Source organism: Salvelinus sp. IW2-2015, linkage group LG28 (genome assembly GCF_002910315.2).
Source record: "Salvelinus sp. IW2-2015 linkage group LG28, ASM291031v2, whole genome shotgun sequence".
Taxonomy (NCBI): Eukaryota; Metazoa; Chordata; class Actinopteri; order Salmoniformes; family Salmonidae; genus Salvelinus; species Salvelinus sp. IW2-2015.
This window is the reverse complement of record NC_036868.1, coordinates 11359111-11376298: the sequence shown is the minus strand read 5'-3', so window position 1 is coordinate 11376298 and position 17188 is coordinate 11359111. Positions and strand designations below refer to the sequence as shown.

At 43.5% G+C, this 17188-nt stretch overlaps 1 protein-coding gene across 1 annotated transcript; it reads left to right on the top strand.

Moving 5' to 3' along the window:
- Positions 1 to 899: 899 nt before the first annotated feature.
- LOC111954021 (E3 ubiquitin-protein ligase RNF217-like) lies at positions 900 to 17188 on the top strand. Its single transcript, XM_023973516.2, has 6 exons — positions 900 to 2171; positions 12643 to 12864; positions 13171 to 13335; positions 14160 to 14361; positions 15516 to 15587; positions 16139 to 17188. Exons 1-6 carry the CDS (start codon positions 1059 to 1061, stop codon positions 16213 to 16215), a joined length of 1851 nt encoding a protein of 616 aa, XP_023829284.1. The 5' UTR covers positions 900 to 1058; the 3' UTR covers positions 16216 to 17188.

The window sequence follows — 17188 nt, the reverse complement described above, 5'->3', positions numbered from 1 at the left end:
TTTAAATTGTACATATTCATGATACTACATATCAAGAGGTTATCTTTATAAACCCTGTTTGAATATCATTATGGTATTAGTCATTTTCTCACCAGCCAAACATACCCACGTGCAGTTGGCTTCTTAAATACAATATTAGCTTCATCACACAGTGTGTGAAAGTTGCTTGTCTTTGCTGAATTCCTCCCTCTCTGTACGGTAAAGAATGCATATATCAACAGAACCCCAAGGGTCCACTTAGCTTGGGAAAAATCAACTAATTCGAGCACAGTGTTGATTCAGCACRTGCCCATTAGCCCTTGGTGGCCTATTATTAAGGTAGTTTAGCCTGAAACCCTTCAGAAGAAGGGTGCACAGAACTGCACAGTCAGCGCATATGCTTGTCTTACTTTTTTACGTTTCATCTTTTGCAGTTACAAATCCTAAATGCAAATGCCCATGTTTTTGTTGTTGTGTTAGACTCTACTACCCTCTACCGTTGACTGTTGTTGTTGCACTGGACCCCAAAAACATTTATGATGATATTTCAGTGTTTTGTTGAGAATACTGTAGATTCATATCTAAACAATTATTAGCTGAAGGTTAAACCCCCATGGCAAATAAATACACGGAAAAAATATAGTCAGTTGTGAAATTAAGTGCCATAACTTTCTGATTTAGAATTTTCATTGTTTTATTGATAATGTCTTTCAGCCAGACTATTGACATTGGAAACTGTAATTATAGAATTTATTATAATCTCACCAAATATGCATATTATAATTGGTATAGAGTATTTTTTCCAAAATGCTTGACGTAAGGTGTTTCTCACTTTGTAGAATAAAAAGGTTGCCCTCGTGACTTGTATGAGTTGCGTCCATAGATTTGATTCGCCCTTTGTGGGCAATGGACGTAAATTACAGGTCATACAGTCCTAGATTGATTCTACCTTGGTTGATGGTAGCCTGTTGCTGGGCAGGCAAGCGTCCAAGGATCCCCAGAGACTACACTATTAACGTTGCTTAACAGTAATAGATGGATATGCATCTGACTCTTACCTTGCTTTTTTTGATCGACAAATGCGCTGTTATTTCACAGTCAGAGCTGGCGCGCGTACAGGTTGCATGAAGTCAAACAGCTACAACGTTACGGATTTATTTTCTCCCACACGCAGCCCCGGAAGCAGAAATATACCCTACTTGGGTTTTGTTTTGTTTGTTAGTGTCTGGAGTTGGAGAAGAGGTAGAGCGTGCATGGGGAGTTGTACCTTGGGAATGGAAGATGAACACATTTCTCTGAATGTGTGTACGTGTAAAATGCCGAGTTTTGTCAGCAGATATGACGAAGAGACAGTCTGCAATCCAGCAGAAATCCTTGATAAAGTTGAGACATCAGGCACAGATTTTATTCAAGATGTCAGGGAAACAAAGATCCAAACACCAGACGGTGACGGGATTTTGGAGACGCACACACACAGGGTTGAGAGGACGGGTAGTAAAGAAAATGTTGAGGGATACAGTTTCAGAAAACCGACTGCAGTGGATATTTTGAGGAGGAATTTCGGGACGACGAGATCCCCTACGAATTTCAAAAACAATTCAGCAGATGACCAAAAACACCCAGAGGATGCCATGGTAGAAATAGTTTTAAATGAACGAATTGATCATGTGGACCTTGAAAAGTCAAGTGGCAGTGAAACGAATGTAAAAGAGCAAATCGCAGATCACACAGAGGGATTAACGTCATCCGATTTGAATGAAGTTGATGTAACAGATTCTGACGATATTTGTGAACGTAGCAGGGCTGACGACGATGTCGTACAGTTAAAGGAACATGTTTACTGTACTGTATACTGTATTGCGAACGATAACTACAGGAAACCGGCTGACAATACCGGAGAACACCAATATAATGGGGCGATATCTCCGTCAACATCAAACGTCATTACAAAGTCATCCACAGATTTGCGGCAGCAGAGCAATTTGGAAATGGGCCACCACACCGTTTCCGATCCATATACGCTACCGAACCTGATTGATCCTAGAACTCTGAGCAACTTTTACAACGGGGATTACAATGAATCAGTTGTTTTGGCATGTCGCATCTGTCTGGAAGACACACACATAAAGCCGTTATTTTGTTGCAAGAAGGCTGTCTGTGAGGAATGCCTGAAAATATACATCATTTCACAGGTAAAGAAAGGCCTGGTATCCAAATTGTCTATGTTATCAAGCCTTCTGGGTGGGTGTGTGTGTGCTCAATAGACACGCTGACACAAAACAAGATGGGGCCTATATAAATATATATATTTATGGCACTAGTAGGCCCACCTGTTTTGATACATTTTTGTTTTCACAACACAAATGTACGTTTACACCCATTGGATTGCTTTGTGTTAATTTAAGATCCTCTCCAGCTCATTTGGCATGTCAATAGTGTATCTGGGTGCAGATGTTGTGGTCTGTCGACAGCTGGCTTGCTGTGTCCTTCTGAATGAACCCAATGAGAGCCCTGGTCCATGTGCTCAGTTACCACTAAGAGGAACACCTGCAGGGGCAGTCTGCAGGGAGAGCACTGGGATCTAGTATTACACTGTACACCATGTGCTCAACTACCTGAGGAACACCCAGTCAGATGGTCTGTCTCCTGCTACAGCCTGGAGGAGAGACAAGTAATTGGGATGCAGGCTAGTATAGTGATGAAAAAAACAGGTTGAACACTTTCCTATTTTAGTGTTAGGCCTAAATGTCAGTATTTTGCTGGGCTGCTTGGAGAGAAAGGATGGAAGGGACAGCCCATTGTGTTGTAACAGTACTGCCTCGGCCATTGTTATCCTTGTTTAGGGAAGTCATGTGCTTCCTGCTTTCTGAGCCAACTGACTCATCTCACAAGGAACAATCTGCAACTGTGCTGCGCTGTGGAATTCAACAGGATGACTAGGCCTAACKCTGTGCAACTGAGTGTAAAGTGAAAGGATATGTAAGGTTTTTCCCAGAGAATGTATCAGACTGTCTCTGTCTATCCTTTAATTAGGTGTGGAATGACTTAATACAGTTTCTATGGATGTCTAACGCAGATAACCAGTGTGTGKTGTCTGGTTGGTTTGCACGGATAGGGAGTCTGTAAATTCTAAAAACAAATGTAGGGTGACAAAAGAAATTGCGACATCAGGGAAGGCACTGACTGCCTGCAGAATGAATTTGTTGGCTGAGGGAGGTGGGTGTGTTGAGCGCTGTCTTTCCTTGCGGCTGATGGCAGCAGCGGAGGGAGGGGTGGGGACAGGTTGTGTGTGGCTTTAATTGATAGCTTAATCACAGAGCTTGTCTATGTAGAACCTAGTGAAATCACGCTTCTCTTCCTCTGGAGGCTGCGTGCTGCAGTGTGTTATCTCTGAAGACAACATCAGTTGTCCACCTAGACCAGGGGTCTCCAACCTTTTCTAGCATGAGAGCTACTTTTAAAAAATGTAACATGTCGCAAGCATTTTTTTTTTTGCTTTCAAATAGGCCCATTCTTTTCTTCTCCACTCACCTGCAACTCTTCCCGGGGTCCTTACTGTACAAGAGAAAGTAGTGCACTATGTTTTCTGTCAATATACCTGGTCAAATAATGGTAATAAACAACTCTAAGGGGGAGCTCTATAAAATATTTTTTATATTTTCCCAAATTATGTTTTCTCTTTTTATTTTCCTGGTTTTATTATTATTTTTAAATACTCTCAAAATTACAATTGTTCATAGAGAAAAAACGAAATGGGATGTTCTGAGTCTGTGTTTCTGCTTAAATCACATCAGAAGAAAATGTTTTTTAGATCTGGAAGATTTTTGGACTGTAATTTGGACTTAAATGTGCATCTAACCCTTTAAATGTGCATCTAGTGAGTGAGGAATGGTTTTGGGAAATGTATTTCTGTCGACCCACAAGACGGTTATCACATCTACTGCCTACGCACGGACTGATATACAAACCGGGGCAATATTGCTGGAAATTAATTGTGTTAGGTTTGGCTTTTTAAGCCAATAGTGGCAGTAGTTGGGAGATTGTGGTGTCTGATACTTGTGAGATTTGTTTGACAGTTTGCAGTGGAAAACATAAATGTTATGTACTTTCTGAATTGTTTGGTGAGCTACTCATACATTATATATTCAAAAGTAAGTGGACACAACTTCAAATTAGTGGATTTGGCTATTTAAGCCACACCCGTTGCTGACAGATGTATAAAATTGAGCATACAACCATACAATCTCCATAGACAAACATTTGCAGTAGAATGGCCTTACTGAAGAGCTCAGTGACTTTCAATGTGGCACTGTCATAGGATGCCACCTTTCCAACGAGACAGTTCATCAAATTTCTGCCCTGCTAGAGCTGCCCCGGTCAACTGTAAGTGCTGTTATTGTGAAGTGGAAACGTCTAGGAGCAACAACAGCTCAGCCGCGAAGTGTTAGGCCACACAAGCTCACAGAACTGGACTGCTGAAGCGAGTAGCGCATAAAAATGGTCTGTTCTTGGTTGCAACACTCACTACCGAGTTCCAAACTGCCCCTGGAAGCAACGTCAGCACATTAACTGTTCATCGGGAGCTTCGTGAAATGGGTTTCCTTGGCCGAGCAGCGGCACACAAGCCTAAGATCACCATGCATAATGCCAAGCGTCGGCAGAAGTGGTGTAAAACTTGCTGCCATTGGAGTCTGGAGCAGTGGAAACACGCTCTCTGGAGTGATGAATCACGCTTCACAATCTGGCAGTCCAATGGTCCACAAATACAGAAATGGTTTGTTGAGATCAGTGTGGAAGAACTTGACTGGCCTGCACAGAGCCCTGACCTCAACCACATCGAACACATCTGGGATGAATTGGAACGCAGACTGCGAGGCAGGCCTAATCACCCAACATCAGTGCCCGACCTCACTAATGCTCTTGTGGCTGAATGGAGCAATGTTCCAACATCTAGTGGAAAGCCTTCCTAGAAGAGTGGAGGCTGTTATAGCAGCAAAGGGGGACCAACTCCATATTAATGCCCATGATTTTAGAATGAGATGTTCGACGAGCAGGTGTCCACATACTGTTGGTCATGTAGTGTATGTAGCTGCGAGCTACTGGTAGCTCGAGATCGACCTGTTTAAGACCCCTGACCTAGAGGGATCTTGTTATTGTCATCAGGTAGCATCAGATTGCAGACTGTTCCTTGGCTTTCAAATCCAATTGAGTCGCTGACTCATCTGTCTCGGGGTCAGGATAGGGACTGTTACAGCTCCAGTTTCCTCCATGTTCACGTGTCTGTCATGCCTAATGCATTTCAGGTATTAAACCCGTTTTAAAGGATTTGCTGTTGGCTCTTTTTGGCTCAAATGCTCTAACACTTCTGGTGTTCTGGTTTCTAAGCTTTTCCAGTGATCTGTATACATTATACAACTCAAAGAGTTGCAGGCCTTCCATGCTTTATGTTCTAAGGATCTTATGAACACTGAAACAGTGGGRAAATAGGCCTAGTTACTCACCAAAACTTGTCCAGTTATTGATCTATGTCAGGGGTCTTCAACCTTTTCTTGCCCAGGGGCAAGCAAACCGGCAACCCATGGACCCACATCATATGTTAGCAAAACATTTCCTGTCTTATCACCAGGTGAATGATAGCTAGAAAGGTAACTGCAAACATATTTTCACTAAGAGCAGCTGTTTAGCTGGTTAAACAAAGGTTAGTTAGCAAAAATGTATGTCCAGGTCAAAAAAGCTTACCTGCTGCCAGCGGCACTTGCCTCGCTGGTAGCCTATTCGCCGGTGCTTGGGAGTTGAAAAATAAAGTTGACATCATTAGAAAGAAGAGATTCTACTCTTACTGTAGGAATGTATATCATTCAACATTTATTTATTAGGTTGTTTTTAGTGATAGTCAAAACATTGAAATAATAAAAAATATAAATCCATTCTCCCCTTCCCTGCAGTACTTCAGCGGGCCCCTGAGGGGCCAGGGACCCCTGGTTGAATACCCCTGGTGTAAGTGTTCTGTCTCAACTGATGTGGGTTTGAAGTATACCTACTAGCTCTTCAGTCCTGTCCTACAGTATCTATTCGTTTCCCTCTTTTTTTGAGGACTTCTCATAGCTGGTTTGCCTGTAATGATTCAAACTCATTGTTATTAAAGTCTTAATGTCATTATGATTACAAAAGCCTGCATGTCTTCCAGTCTCATGAATAGGCTGCGTGCTCTTGTCTTAATTGATGTGATGCTGCCAGATCAGAGGGATGGAAATATATGACTATCACTCCAGTTCAATCCCCTCACCATGTCTTGAGTGCAAAAAATACACTGTATTTTAAAAAGCCTAATTTAAATGGCTAATTATTCATATAATATAGCTACATGGAAGTCCTTATCATTGCTTTCTGAATGTTTGTCATTTGTTGTGTGTTGTGTCATTTTTTTTACACATCCATGTGTCTAGTTAGGAACGACACGTTGTTTTACTTTTAACACAATCACTGTGTTGGCACATTTAACACAACATGTGTGGTCCCTAATAGAGGTCGACCGATTAATCGGAATGGCCGATTAATTAGAGCCGATATCAAGTTTTCATAACAATCGGAAATCGGTATTTTTGGACACCGATTTGGCCGATATAAAAAATAAATCGTTTTTTTTACACCTATATTTAACTAGGCAAGTCAGTTAAGAACACGTTCTTATTTTTAAGGACGGCCTAGGAACGGTGGGTTAACTGCCTTGTTCAGGGGCAGAACAACAGATTTTTTTTTACCTTGTCAGCTCGAGGATTCAATCGTGCAACCTTACAGTTAACTAGTCCAACGCTCTAACCACTTGCCTCTCATTGCACTCCACGAGGAGCCTGCCTGTTACGCGAATGCAGTAAGAAGCCAAGGTAAGTTGCTAGCTAGCATTAAACTTATCTTATAAAAAACAATCAATCAATCATAATCACTAGTTAACTACACATGGTTGATGATATTACTAGTTTATCTAGCGTGTCCTGTGTTGCATATAATCGATGCGGTGCACATTCGCGGAAAAAGGACTGTCGTTGCTCCAACGTGTACCTAACCATAAACATCAATGCCTTTCTTAAAATCAATACACAGAAGTATATATTTTTAAACCTGCATATTTAGCTAAAAGAAATCCAGGTTAGCAGGCAATATTAACCAGGTTAAATTGTGTCACTTCTCTTGTGTTCATTGCACGCAGAGTCAGGGTATATGCGATAATAATAAACGTTTTGTTTTCGAAATGATAGTTTCCGGATTCGACCATATTAATGACCAAAGGCTCGTATTTCTGTGTGTTATTATGTTATAATTAAGTCTATGATTTGATAGARCAGTCTGACTGAGCGATGGTAGGCACCAGCAGGCTCGTAAGCATTCATTCAAACAGCACTTTCATGCGTTTTGCCAGCAGCTCTTCACTGCTTCAAGCATTGCACTGTTTATGACTTCAAGCCTATCAACTCCCAAGATTAGGCTGGTGTAACCKATGTGGAATGGCTATCTAGTTAGYGGGGTGCGCGCTAATAGCGTTTCAAATGTCACTCGCTCTGAGACTTGGAGTAGTTGTTCCCCTTGCTCTGCATGGGTAACGCTGCTTCGAGGGTGGCTGTTGTCGATGTGTTCCTCGTTCGAGCCCAGGTAGGAGCGAGGAGAGGGACGGAAGCTATACTGTTACACTGGCAATACTAAAGTGCCTATAAGAACATCCAATAGTCAAAGGTATATGGAATACAAATGGTATATAGAGAAATAGTCCTAKAAATACTATATTAACTACAACCTAAAACCTCTTACCTTGGAATATTAAAGTCTCATGTTAAAAGGAACCACCATTATTATTGATGTATTATATTAAGTTAAAATAAGTGTTCATTCAGTATTGTTGTAATTGCCCCCAGGCTATGAGGGGTGGCCAGTCCTCTACTGGCTGTGCCGGGTGGAGATTATAACAGAACATGGCCAAGATGTTCAAATGTTCATAGATGACCAGCAGGGTCAAATAATAATAATCACAGTGGTTGTAGAGGGTGCAACAGGTCAGCACCTCAGGAGTAAATGTCAGTTGGCTTTTCATAGCCGATCATGCAGAGAATCTCTACCGCTCCTGCTGTCTCTAGAGAGTTGATAGCAGCAGGTCTGGGACAGGTAGCACGTCCGGTGAACAGGTCAGGGTTCCATAGCCGCAGGCAGAACAGTTGAAACTGGAGCAGCAGCACGACCTGGTGGACTGGGGACAGCAAGGAGTCATCAGGCCAGATAGTCCTGAGGCATGCTCCTAGGGCTCAGGTCCTCCGAGAGAGAGAATTAGAGAGAGCATACATAAATTCACACAGGACACCGGATAAGACAGGAGAAATACTCCAGATATAACAGACTGACCCTAGCCCCCTCGACACATAAACTATTGCAGCATAAATTCTGGAGGCTGAGACAGGAGGGGTCGGAAAACACTGTGGCCCCGTCAGACGATACCCCCGGACAGGGCCAAACAGGCAGGATATACTTCCAACTCAGGGACATGTTTCCTATTGGTTGATGACAACATATCATTACTTCCTATTTCCTTTGATTAAGGGACTCGTTATATCTGTGTCCCTGTCTTTATGCTGTAGAGGGAACGCCTTAGTCTAACTGTGTTCAATAGAGAGGCCTCAATGCATCTCATGAGAGGCTGGTAAGTTGTTGTCTGCCAGTCAGTCTTGGCATGATTGCAATGTTCTGACCCTTTGATAGGCCAGGATTCAGGAAGCATGTTATCCTGCCCTCTAGATCTGGTGTGATGCCACATGTCTTTGTCCCTCACACTGACTCATACACGCTTTGTTTGATATGGTCTGACCTGTCCAGAGCTTGATGATGTACCACTGGCTTGTCAGCTCTGTCAGAGAATATGAAGACTTTCCTCTCAGTACATCTCACTGTAWTGCAGGTGTTGCCAGGCACATTGTTATTCACTTGGCTTTTGCATGGATACAGAATAGTAATCCCTTAGTCTGTGTTAGTCATAATTGGATGATATGACTATCACACTGACTAACACTGGTAGGACAGGTGCCTGATTTACCCCCCAAAAATGTATCAACAAGACACTGATCTTCAGTTGTATCTGTAGCTTCCAGTCAGGATCACATAACATTTCATGAGCATAGATCAAGTGTGACATAACATAAGGAGTTGTGGATTGCACCACCACAGGTAGTATCCATTGTGTTGCTTCTTGCTGCCCATCGTGGTGTTACCAGCCTTATCATGTGTAGCTCCTCTACTAAAGTTGGTTCCACCGGCTCAGGCTGAACGCTATGGGCAGGTGTGTGTGTGTTGGTTCTTCTAACCTTGTGGGCACCTAAAATCCCCAAATGTCCCCATAAGGATAGTAAAACAAGGAAAATTATCCCGTGTGGGGACATTAGGATTAGGGTTAGGATTACAATTAGGGTAAGGGGTTAGGGTTACGGGTTAGGGAAATAGGATTTTAAATATAAATTAATTTTAGGTCCCCATGAGGATAGAATAATATAATGTAAACCTAAAATCCCCAAATGTTCTTAAGGTTATTTTAAGCTTAGGGGTTACAATTAGGGTGAGTGGTTAAAATTTTGGGTTATGGTATGGGTTTGGGTTTGAGTTAGAGTTAGGGGAAATGGGATAATGTAACGTAACGCGTGTGTGCATTTGTGCGTCCGCGCACGAAAGAGAGCTCTACCTCAGGACCAACGTTGTAGTCTGAGGACAGAAGCCTGATGAAGTTAATCTGCACCTCTGGTCATCAGTGAAATCAGAACTAAAATTAGACATAATAAAGGGATGAGAACGCACTCCCGGAGATCGCTCATTCATTTCTCTGTGAGGCTATGGTGGACTACAGTTTCTCCTCTGTTTGGTTCTGGCTCTGAAGCAGCAGGACAGTTATACTAGGTGTACACATACACACACCACTTGACCACAGATGTTATGCCCTGGTGTAATCCAGGGGCACTGCTCTTGGAGGGCAGAAGGGAAGGGAGATGTTAGTGTATATATTTTTTCACATCTTGCCACAGCTCCAGTGTCCCTGCTGTGTTGGCTGTCAGGGCCACTGTCCTGTGGCCTGGTTGATGGGTGTAGAGGTGGACTCAGGGTTTCTCTATGGGACTCCTTCACACCCTCATCACTGGGCACTACGTTCACAGGTGGCAACTCTCTTACTGACCGTCTCATCAGTGTCACAGCCTAGCTAGTCCTAAGCCTGTGACCTTGTCTGTGCAGCTTTAGAAGATAGACTTCCCAGTGCAAGTCACAACATAAACTGTCCACACATTCACTTCCTTTATTTACACACACGGTAGGTATATCATCCTGGTGCCCACACACAGTTAGTTACAGTACAATGGACTAGACATATTATTAGAAGAACATGTCTTATCCCATGTTTAGTTAATATGGGTTCTTTTGTCTAGTCAATTKGTCTTGTGTGGCTCAGTTGGTAGGGCATGGCACTTGCAATGCCAGGGTTGTGGGTTCAATTCCCATGAGGGACCAGTACAAAAATGTATACACTCACTGCTGTAAGTTTCTCTGGATAAGAGCGTCTGCTAAATGACTAAAATGTGAAATGGAGACTGGTTGAGTTGGCTGATGTCATGGTTCTGAGAAAGAACAGTGTGTGTTATTGATATCTCACTGGCACTGCTCTTTCTAGAAAAGTCTTCAATCAGCTACCTCAAAAAAACATTCTGTTTGTTGTTACTTTAGGCCTACGTACTTCTGATCACCAACCTCTGATGCGATAACATATGTGAGCTCATTGGACAGCAATAGCTGAGCTGCTGTTGTGCTGTGTTGAGCAACCCCCAGAGCAGAACAGAGTGCACAGCCTGGCCCTGAGGAGAGTACAGGGCCACACTGTAAACCATTTTGTGTTGTTTTTACTGTAACTTACAGGAAGCTAGTTGCCTGTAAGTTACTGTAAAAAGGTACATTATGTTACTGTATTGTATGGTATCCAATAGTGTTACTGGAATCTTTTTTGCCTTTGTTTTTATGGTAACTTACAGGCAACATGCTGCCTGTAAGTTATTGTAAAACAACAATACACTGCATTACTGTAATCTTATTATGGCAATTGTAACTAATGAATGGATAAATTCATAAAAATGAATTGAAGAGTGATGGAGTTTGTATTGTACAGTATTTTACAGTAAATGCATGGAAGTGGAGCAATCAGGTGGGCTGCTAGTTATTGTGTTTCCATATGAATACCACTTTGGGAGCCTTTGTTAAGGCCTCTAGAAGTGAAAGTGATTTAAAATACTTAGTGTTGTATTTCCTATCACTTGCACTTCTAGAGGCCTTAACAAAGGYATCCAAACTGGAAGTGACTAAAGGGCAAAACACACCAAAGGACATGGCAAATACTCAACCATTAAAGGTTTGAGACTTGCTGCCACTCCAATCTGTTCCCTATACACATTTAATTGTTAGAGCACAACTACCACATATCAGTTCAATTAGTGCAGCATTCTATCTAAAGGGTGGCACAAATGTAGCCTCTTAACACGGCACACCTCAAAATATGTTAATGAGCCAGAAACAACAGTACCATGCAACCATTTACGGTATGATTTAACATTTACGCCTAAGATCATTCAGACTGCATTGTCATTTACGTACATTTTCTGTAAATAATTAATATGGTACTTTACTGTTAGTTTTATTATATAATACTGTCAAAACAACTATAATGTTTTACAGTGCAGGAACAGGGTTCATAGGGCCAGAGGCCAGGCTGTCATAGTGAAAAGAGTCTGCTGGGTATTACCCCAGAGCTGTGCTGCATCACTCTCTAGTCTACTGTATGGACATGTACTACAGGCCCAGCCAGGAGGGGATTACTCAGCTCAGATCAGCAGCAATGTACTAATCCGGGGCCTACCCGTCTGTCTGCACCATGCCCTGGGAGGAGCACCCTGGAGGGGACCCACTGTGCCTGGAGCAAGGGTGTCCTGGAGCTCTACATGGGAGGGGGAGAAGTGGTGGTTGGGTGTACTCATGAGGCTAATGCTAAGACTCCCACTGAGGCGTACTGGGCCCTTTTTCCTCTGTAGTTTTCCACTGTTGTAGTAGTGTTATGACTATGGGGTGGCAGATAGCTTAGCGGTTAACAGTGTTGGGCCAGGAAAAATCTGTTGATGTGCCCTTGAGCAAGGCACTTAACCCTAATAGCTCTTGTAAATTGCTCTAGATAAGGGCGTCTGCAAAATTACTAAAATGACTAGCGAAGTCACTAGTGGTTCATGGAAGCCTTCCAAGGCACATTCTCTCACACACCACAGTATCTCTTATAGGGGGATTAGGGTAACAACAGATCATACCGCTCACCTTCTGGTAAATAACTTTTCCTTGTACAGTACCACCCAGGAAATGTATGTTCCGTACTGTATGTACTGTACACTGTAGTATTTGCTTGTGTATTCTGTTTAACCTTCACCTACATAACACACTTGCAATCCAGTAGCTAAATGTATCGACAATATTTTATTACCGGATCTAGGGCCAATGGCATTGTGTTTGTATGCAACTTACGACCACTGTCTTATTATTTGTTTATCCTAATTTGTCATAAAGCATTCACATCTCTCTCAATTGATCCCTGTGTTATGTCTATGTGTCCCCCAGGTCAGGGTGGGCAGAACGAACATAGTGTGCCCCATCACGGAGTGCAGTGGTTACCTGGAGGAGAGCCTGTTGGTGTCCCACCTGGGCAGTGAGGAAGTGGCCAAATACAAATACTTCCTGGAGCTGAGCCAGATTGATTCTAGCACCAAACCCTGTCCCCAGTGCAGCCAGTTCACCTCGCTGAAAGGACACACCCCCAGCAGGGCAGAGCACAAATACAAGGTGAGAGAGAGGGCCTGTACTGTTCTGAGATCAGATATTATACAGCATGACTGAGCACAAGTACAAGGTGAGTACAGGGCCTCTGCTGTTTGTAATTCTTGGGGAAATTTTTTGGTTTCTTGAATCATGAACAAAGTGCTTTTTCATGTATCATTAATGAGGGAGGTTTTAGTACATGCAGGCACACAGTTCTTCTCAGCAAATCTATGCCTCTTATACGCCATGCCTCTATCTAGCCAATCACATGTCTATGCCTTTTATGCGCCATGCCACTATCTAGCCTATCACTTGTCTATGCCTCTGCAGATCCAGTGCACAAAGTGCCAGTTTGTGTGGTGCTTCAAATGCCATGCCCCCTGGCACGAGGACCTGAAGTGCCGGGACTACAGGAAAGGGGACAAGCTGCTGCGTCATTGGGCCAGCATCATCGAGCATGGCCAGAGGAACGCCCAGAAGTGCCCCCACTGCAAGGTGGGTGACAGAGCCAGGAGAGTGGAGAAAAATAGCAAACCTTGCTAGTTAACATAGCTACTGGAAGAAGATTGTGGTTGACAGTTCTGCAGCCAAACGATGATATAGGAGGCCTTCTCACATGGTCCTAAAGGGTGTTATCTTGACTAGGCAGGTGGAGACAGGGCCGTCTGTTCTCTCCAGCGTTGTATGTCAACAACATAAGATGATTAAAGATGTGTTTTTCAGTAGTTCTACAGCCATGACAGTGTCCTCTGTGTGTTTTTTCTCTAAGAGGAGAGAAAGAGAGTGTCAGAGGTCTTTTTCCTCCCTTGTCCACTTGTAACAATGGCTGGAAATGAAGCATTCCATGAAGTCATAAGACTGAGTCCTGGGCAGAAAGTCAATACCAAATTAGATTTAGTATGCCACGTCAGCTCTTTGTTTCATACACAGTGAGAGGCCTTTTAGAAAGCAAGAGCAACAAGCACAGTACTGCTAATTCGTTTTCGTATTGGAAGGAACTTTCACTGAGGTGTTGGCTGCTAGCTGGCTGTCTGTCCATGGCAGCACTCTCCTCTCAATGCAATGTCAGTCAGCATGAGTCAGGGAGAGAGGTTGAGTGATGCTTAGATATCAGAACAAAATGTTCCATTCTTTTCCCTCGTTTTGGAACCAAACCAAAATACTTTCTATTCTGGAAAAACCTGCGCTGAGCTGACTGATAATCTAGTAATTGATACATATAGTTATTAATTTGTTCAGAAATTAGGGTCCCACTTTAAACGAACAACGACTTATAAAAGCTTTATAGAGCATCCATGAGGTCATGTCGCTCTCTCCAGATCCACATTCAGAGGACGGAGGGCTGCGATCACATGAACTGCACCCAGTGCAGCACCAACTTCTGCTACCGCTGTGGGGAGAAGTACCGCCACTTGCGATTCTTCGGGGATCACACATCCAACCTCAGCGTGTTCGGCTGCAAGTACCGCTACCTTCCTGAGAAGCCCCACCTCCGCCGGCTGGTCCGGGGGTCCGTGTGTGGTGAGTCTGCCCAGCCTCAGCCCGTGACCCAGAGGCCCTTAAACCCTTTATAGAGGGGACATTTTGGGATTCCTATTACATTTCATGGTTAATATTATTAGACAAGCAAGCAATCAGTACCCTCTGATAATATGACAACTATATTTAGACTAGGCCCTTAAGGCCTGATTTAAAAAGATACTCTGATTAGCAGCTGTAGTTTCACAGTCCTTCTGCCTCCCTTTTAATTCAGTCGTTACACTGCCCATGACTTTCCTCCTTGGTCTCTGTGGTCAGACTCAGAAAGATACATACGCGGGGGCGACGAGTAAACTTCAATTACCATGTGGGTGGCCTTTCATCTTCTTAATCAGTTCACACAATAATGACGATGATCAAAACAGCATATACTAGCTTGATGCTACAGACATGACTCTTTCACAACCCATTTTCACAATACGTCTAGTGCCTATGCCAAAAATTGCATTGTGCATTGTAATGCACTGTCATTTCTCACAGCTCTGAAGTCAGAACAATAACGGTAAACTGTAGCTGCCAACACAGTGGATGATTTGCATGCCCCATATCAGCAGAACTTCCTTATCTGAGATGACGCATGTCTTTGTGACCCTGCCTGCTGTGTGTGAATAGTGAACTGCTCTCCAGAGAGATTCAGTAGTTCTCTGATAGGTGCTCTGACTGCAGCTCTGCATCTGATGTTCCCTCGGGGCCTTGTGTAGTGACATGCAGGGCCTCAGCTGTTGCTCCCTGAGTGGGGTTAGCTAAAGTTACTCAGATACCAGCATGGTGCCAATGGAAACATCTGACACACACTGACGGTGGGCTAATGTGTCCGTCAAAGGGTCTACAAAACCCCCTCTACCTCCCATTAAAACACTCCCCTGCCTGCTCCCATTCTCATGTTTTAACAGCCTTGCCAATGAAAACAAACATGTGAATTATCTAAACCGTAGTCCCATAACTCGCTACTGGCTGTTTTGATTTAGGTTGGGTGTACTGTAGTGGCGCAGGACCTCTGATAACCTGTTAAAAATGTTAATGTGCCAAGGTGCTATTCCAAACTGCCCTGTCCTCCTCATGCATTTTCATGCATGTACTTGTCCTGACCCCTTATGCATATCTGTGTTGTCTCTTCTGTCTCCCTCCCATTCCAGTGAGTAAAGTGGTGGTGGCCCCTGTTGTCATAGCCCTGGTGGTGGTTGTCGGAGCAGTATCCATGGTCATAGGTAAGCATTGTTACATCCTTTATAACATGAAACGACTACTATTACCTACTGTTTTAATCCTGCTCTTTTCATCTCTAGATAACAACATGAAACATTACATAACCGCTGGTGCTTTAGAGAATCTGAAATGTGTTACTTTCCCTTGGTTCAGGTATGTAGTGTGACTCCGCTTGTTGTGGCTGTGGTCTGCTGGAGAGAGCCATCTGTGTTTTGGTGTGAATTGATTGAAGCAGCTAAGTGTCTGCTTGTCCACTTCAGATAGCACTGCTACACTGGGCGATGGGAGGATGACACACTGATATAAAGCTGTTGACAGACACTTGTTAATCCTGCTCACAAATTATCTTTACTGTTGTGTGTCCGTATTTCAAAGGTAATGTGTTCCTAGTGCGAACAACAGAACAGTATTGAGATTATTAAAGTATTTCCTTGATCGACCACCAATACTGTCAACACTTCCTTRCGAGAGGTGTCACTTCAGTCATTTCCCTGAGCTTAGTTCACATTCCATATTAACCTGCCTGTTCTCTCCTACTCTGCTCTCTCCTCAGGACTCGTGGCCTTTCCTATCTTCTACATCTGTAAGAAGAGACGGCAGCGCACCCAGTGTACTGGCCGTTGGCACTGAGCTGAGGACCATGGCAGTGTGGTCAGGACCCTGCTCCAGATACGAAGCCCAGGGAGGGGACACAGGGATTTGGGGGGAGGGTTGGTCTCCATCCACAGCCTGAGAAGAGCAATGCTTTACAGTGGCCTTCTCTCTACTGCATGTCTACCACAACACTGTCTGTGGCTCCTCCTCCAGCCTGTGGATCTAAAGGCTCACAGAGCAGTCTACTCCTGTTCCGCCCCACTTACCTCCACAGTGTCTGGGCTCCTATAGCATGGCTAGTGAAACAGAAACACATTGTATAGAATGGGAAAGAGTTACTGAAGACGTGTGGGTGAGTCTATCACCATTCTTTTGCAGACCCTGAGCACCTGCATATTTATGACATTTTCAGGGATTTTATTGTGGTGCGTACATACAGGTAACTACCAAAATGAAGGAAAAACGTGAGTAAATGAGGGATACAAAGTACAGTGCATTCAGAAAGTATTCAGACGCCTTCCCTTTTCCCACGTTTTGTTACGTTACAGCCTTATTCTAAAATGGATTACATGTATTTTTCCCCCATCAATCTACACACAATACCCCATAATGACAAAGCAACATTTTTGCAAATGTATAAAAAAAAAAAAAACGTATACGTTATTTACATAAGTATTCAGACCCTTTGCTCTGAGACTCAAATTTAGCTCAGATGCATCCTGTTTCCATTGATCACCCGATGGTCACTCTGACAGAGCTCCAGTGTTCATCTGTGGAGATGGGAGAACCTTCTAGAAGAAGAACCTTCTGCAGCACTCCACCATTCAGGCCTTTATGGAAAAGTGGCCAGACGGAGGCCACTCCTCAGTAAAAGGCACATGACAGCCCGCTTGGAGTTTGCCAAAAGGCACCTAAAGGACTTTCAGACCATGAGAAACAACATTCTCTGGTCTGATAAAACCAAGATGGAACTATTTGGCCTGAATGCCCAGCGTCACGTCTGGAGGAA

What these genes read in the sequence shown, in the direction of transcription:
- LOC111954021 (XM_023973516.2), top strand. Translation starts at nt 1,059, where the DNA reads ATGCGCTGTTATTTCACAGTCAGAGCTGGCGCGCGTACAGGTTGCATG. An exon ending in GGGCAGAGCACAAATACAAG is followed by an intron (nt 12,865 to 13,170) that starts GTGAGAGAGAGG and finishes ATGCCTCTGCAG; the next exon opens with ATCCAGTGCACAAAGTGCCA. An exon ending in AGAAGTGCCCCCACTGCAAG is followed by an intron (nt 13,336 to 14,159) that starts GTGGGTGACAGA and finishes CGCTCTCTCCAG; the next exon opens with ATCCACATTCAGAGGACGGA.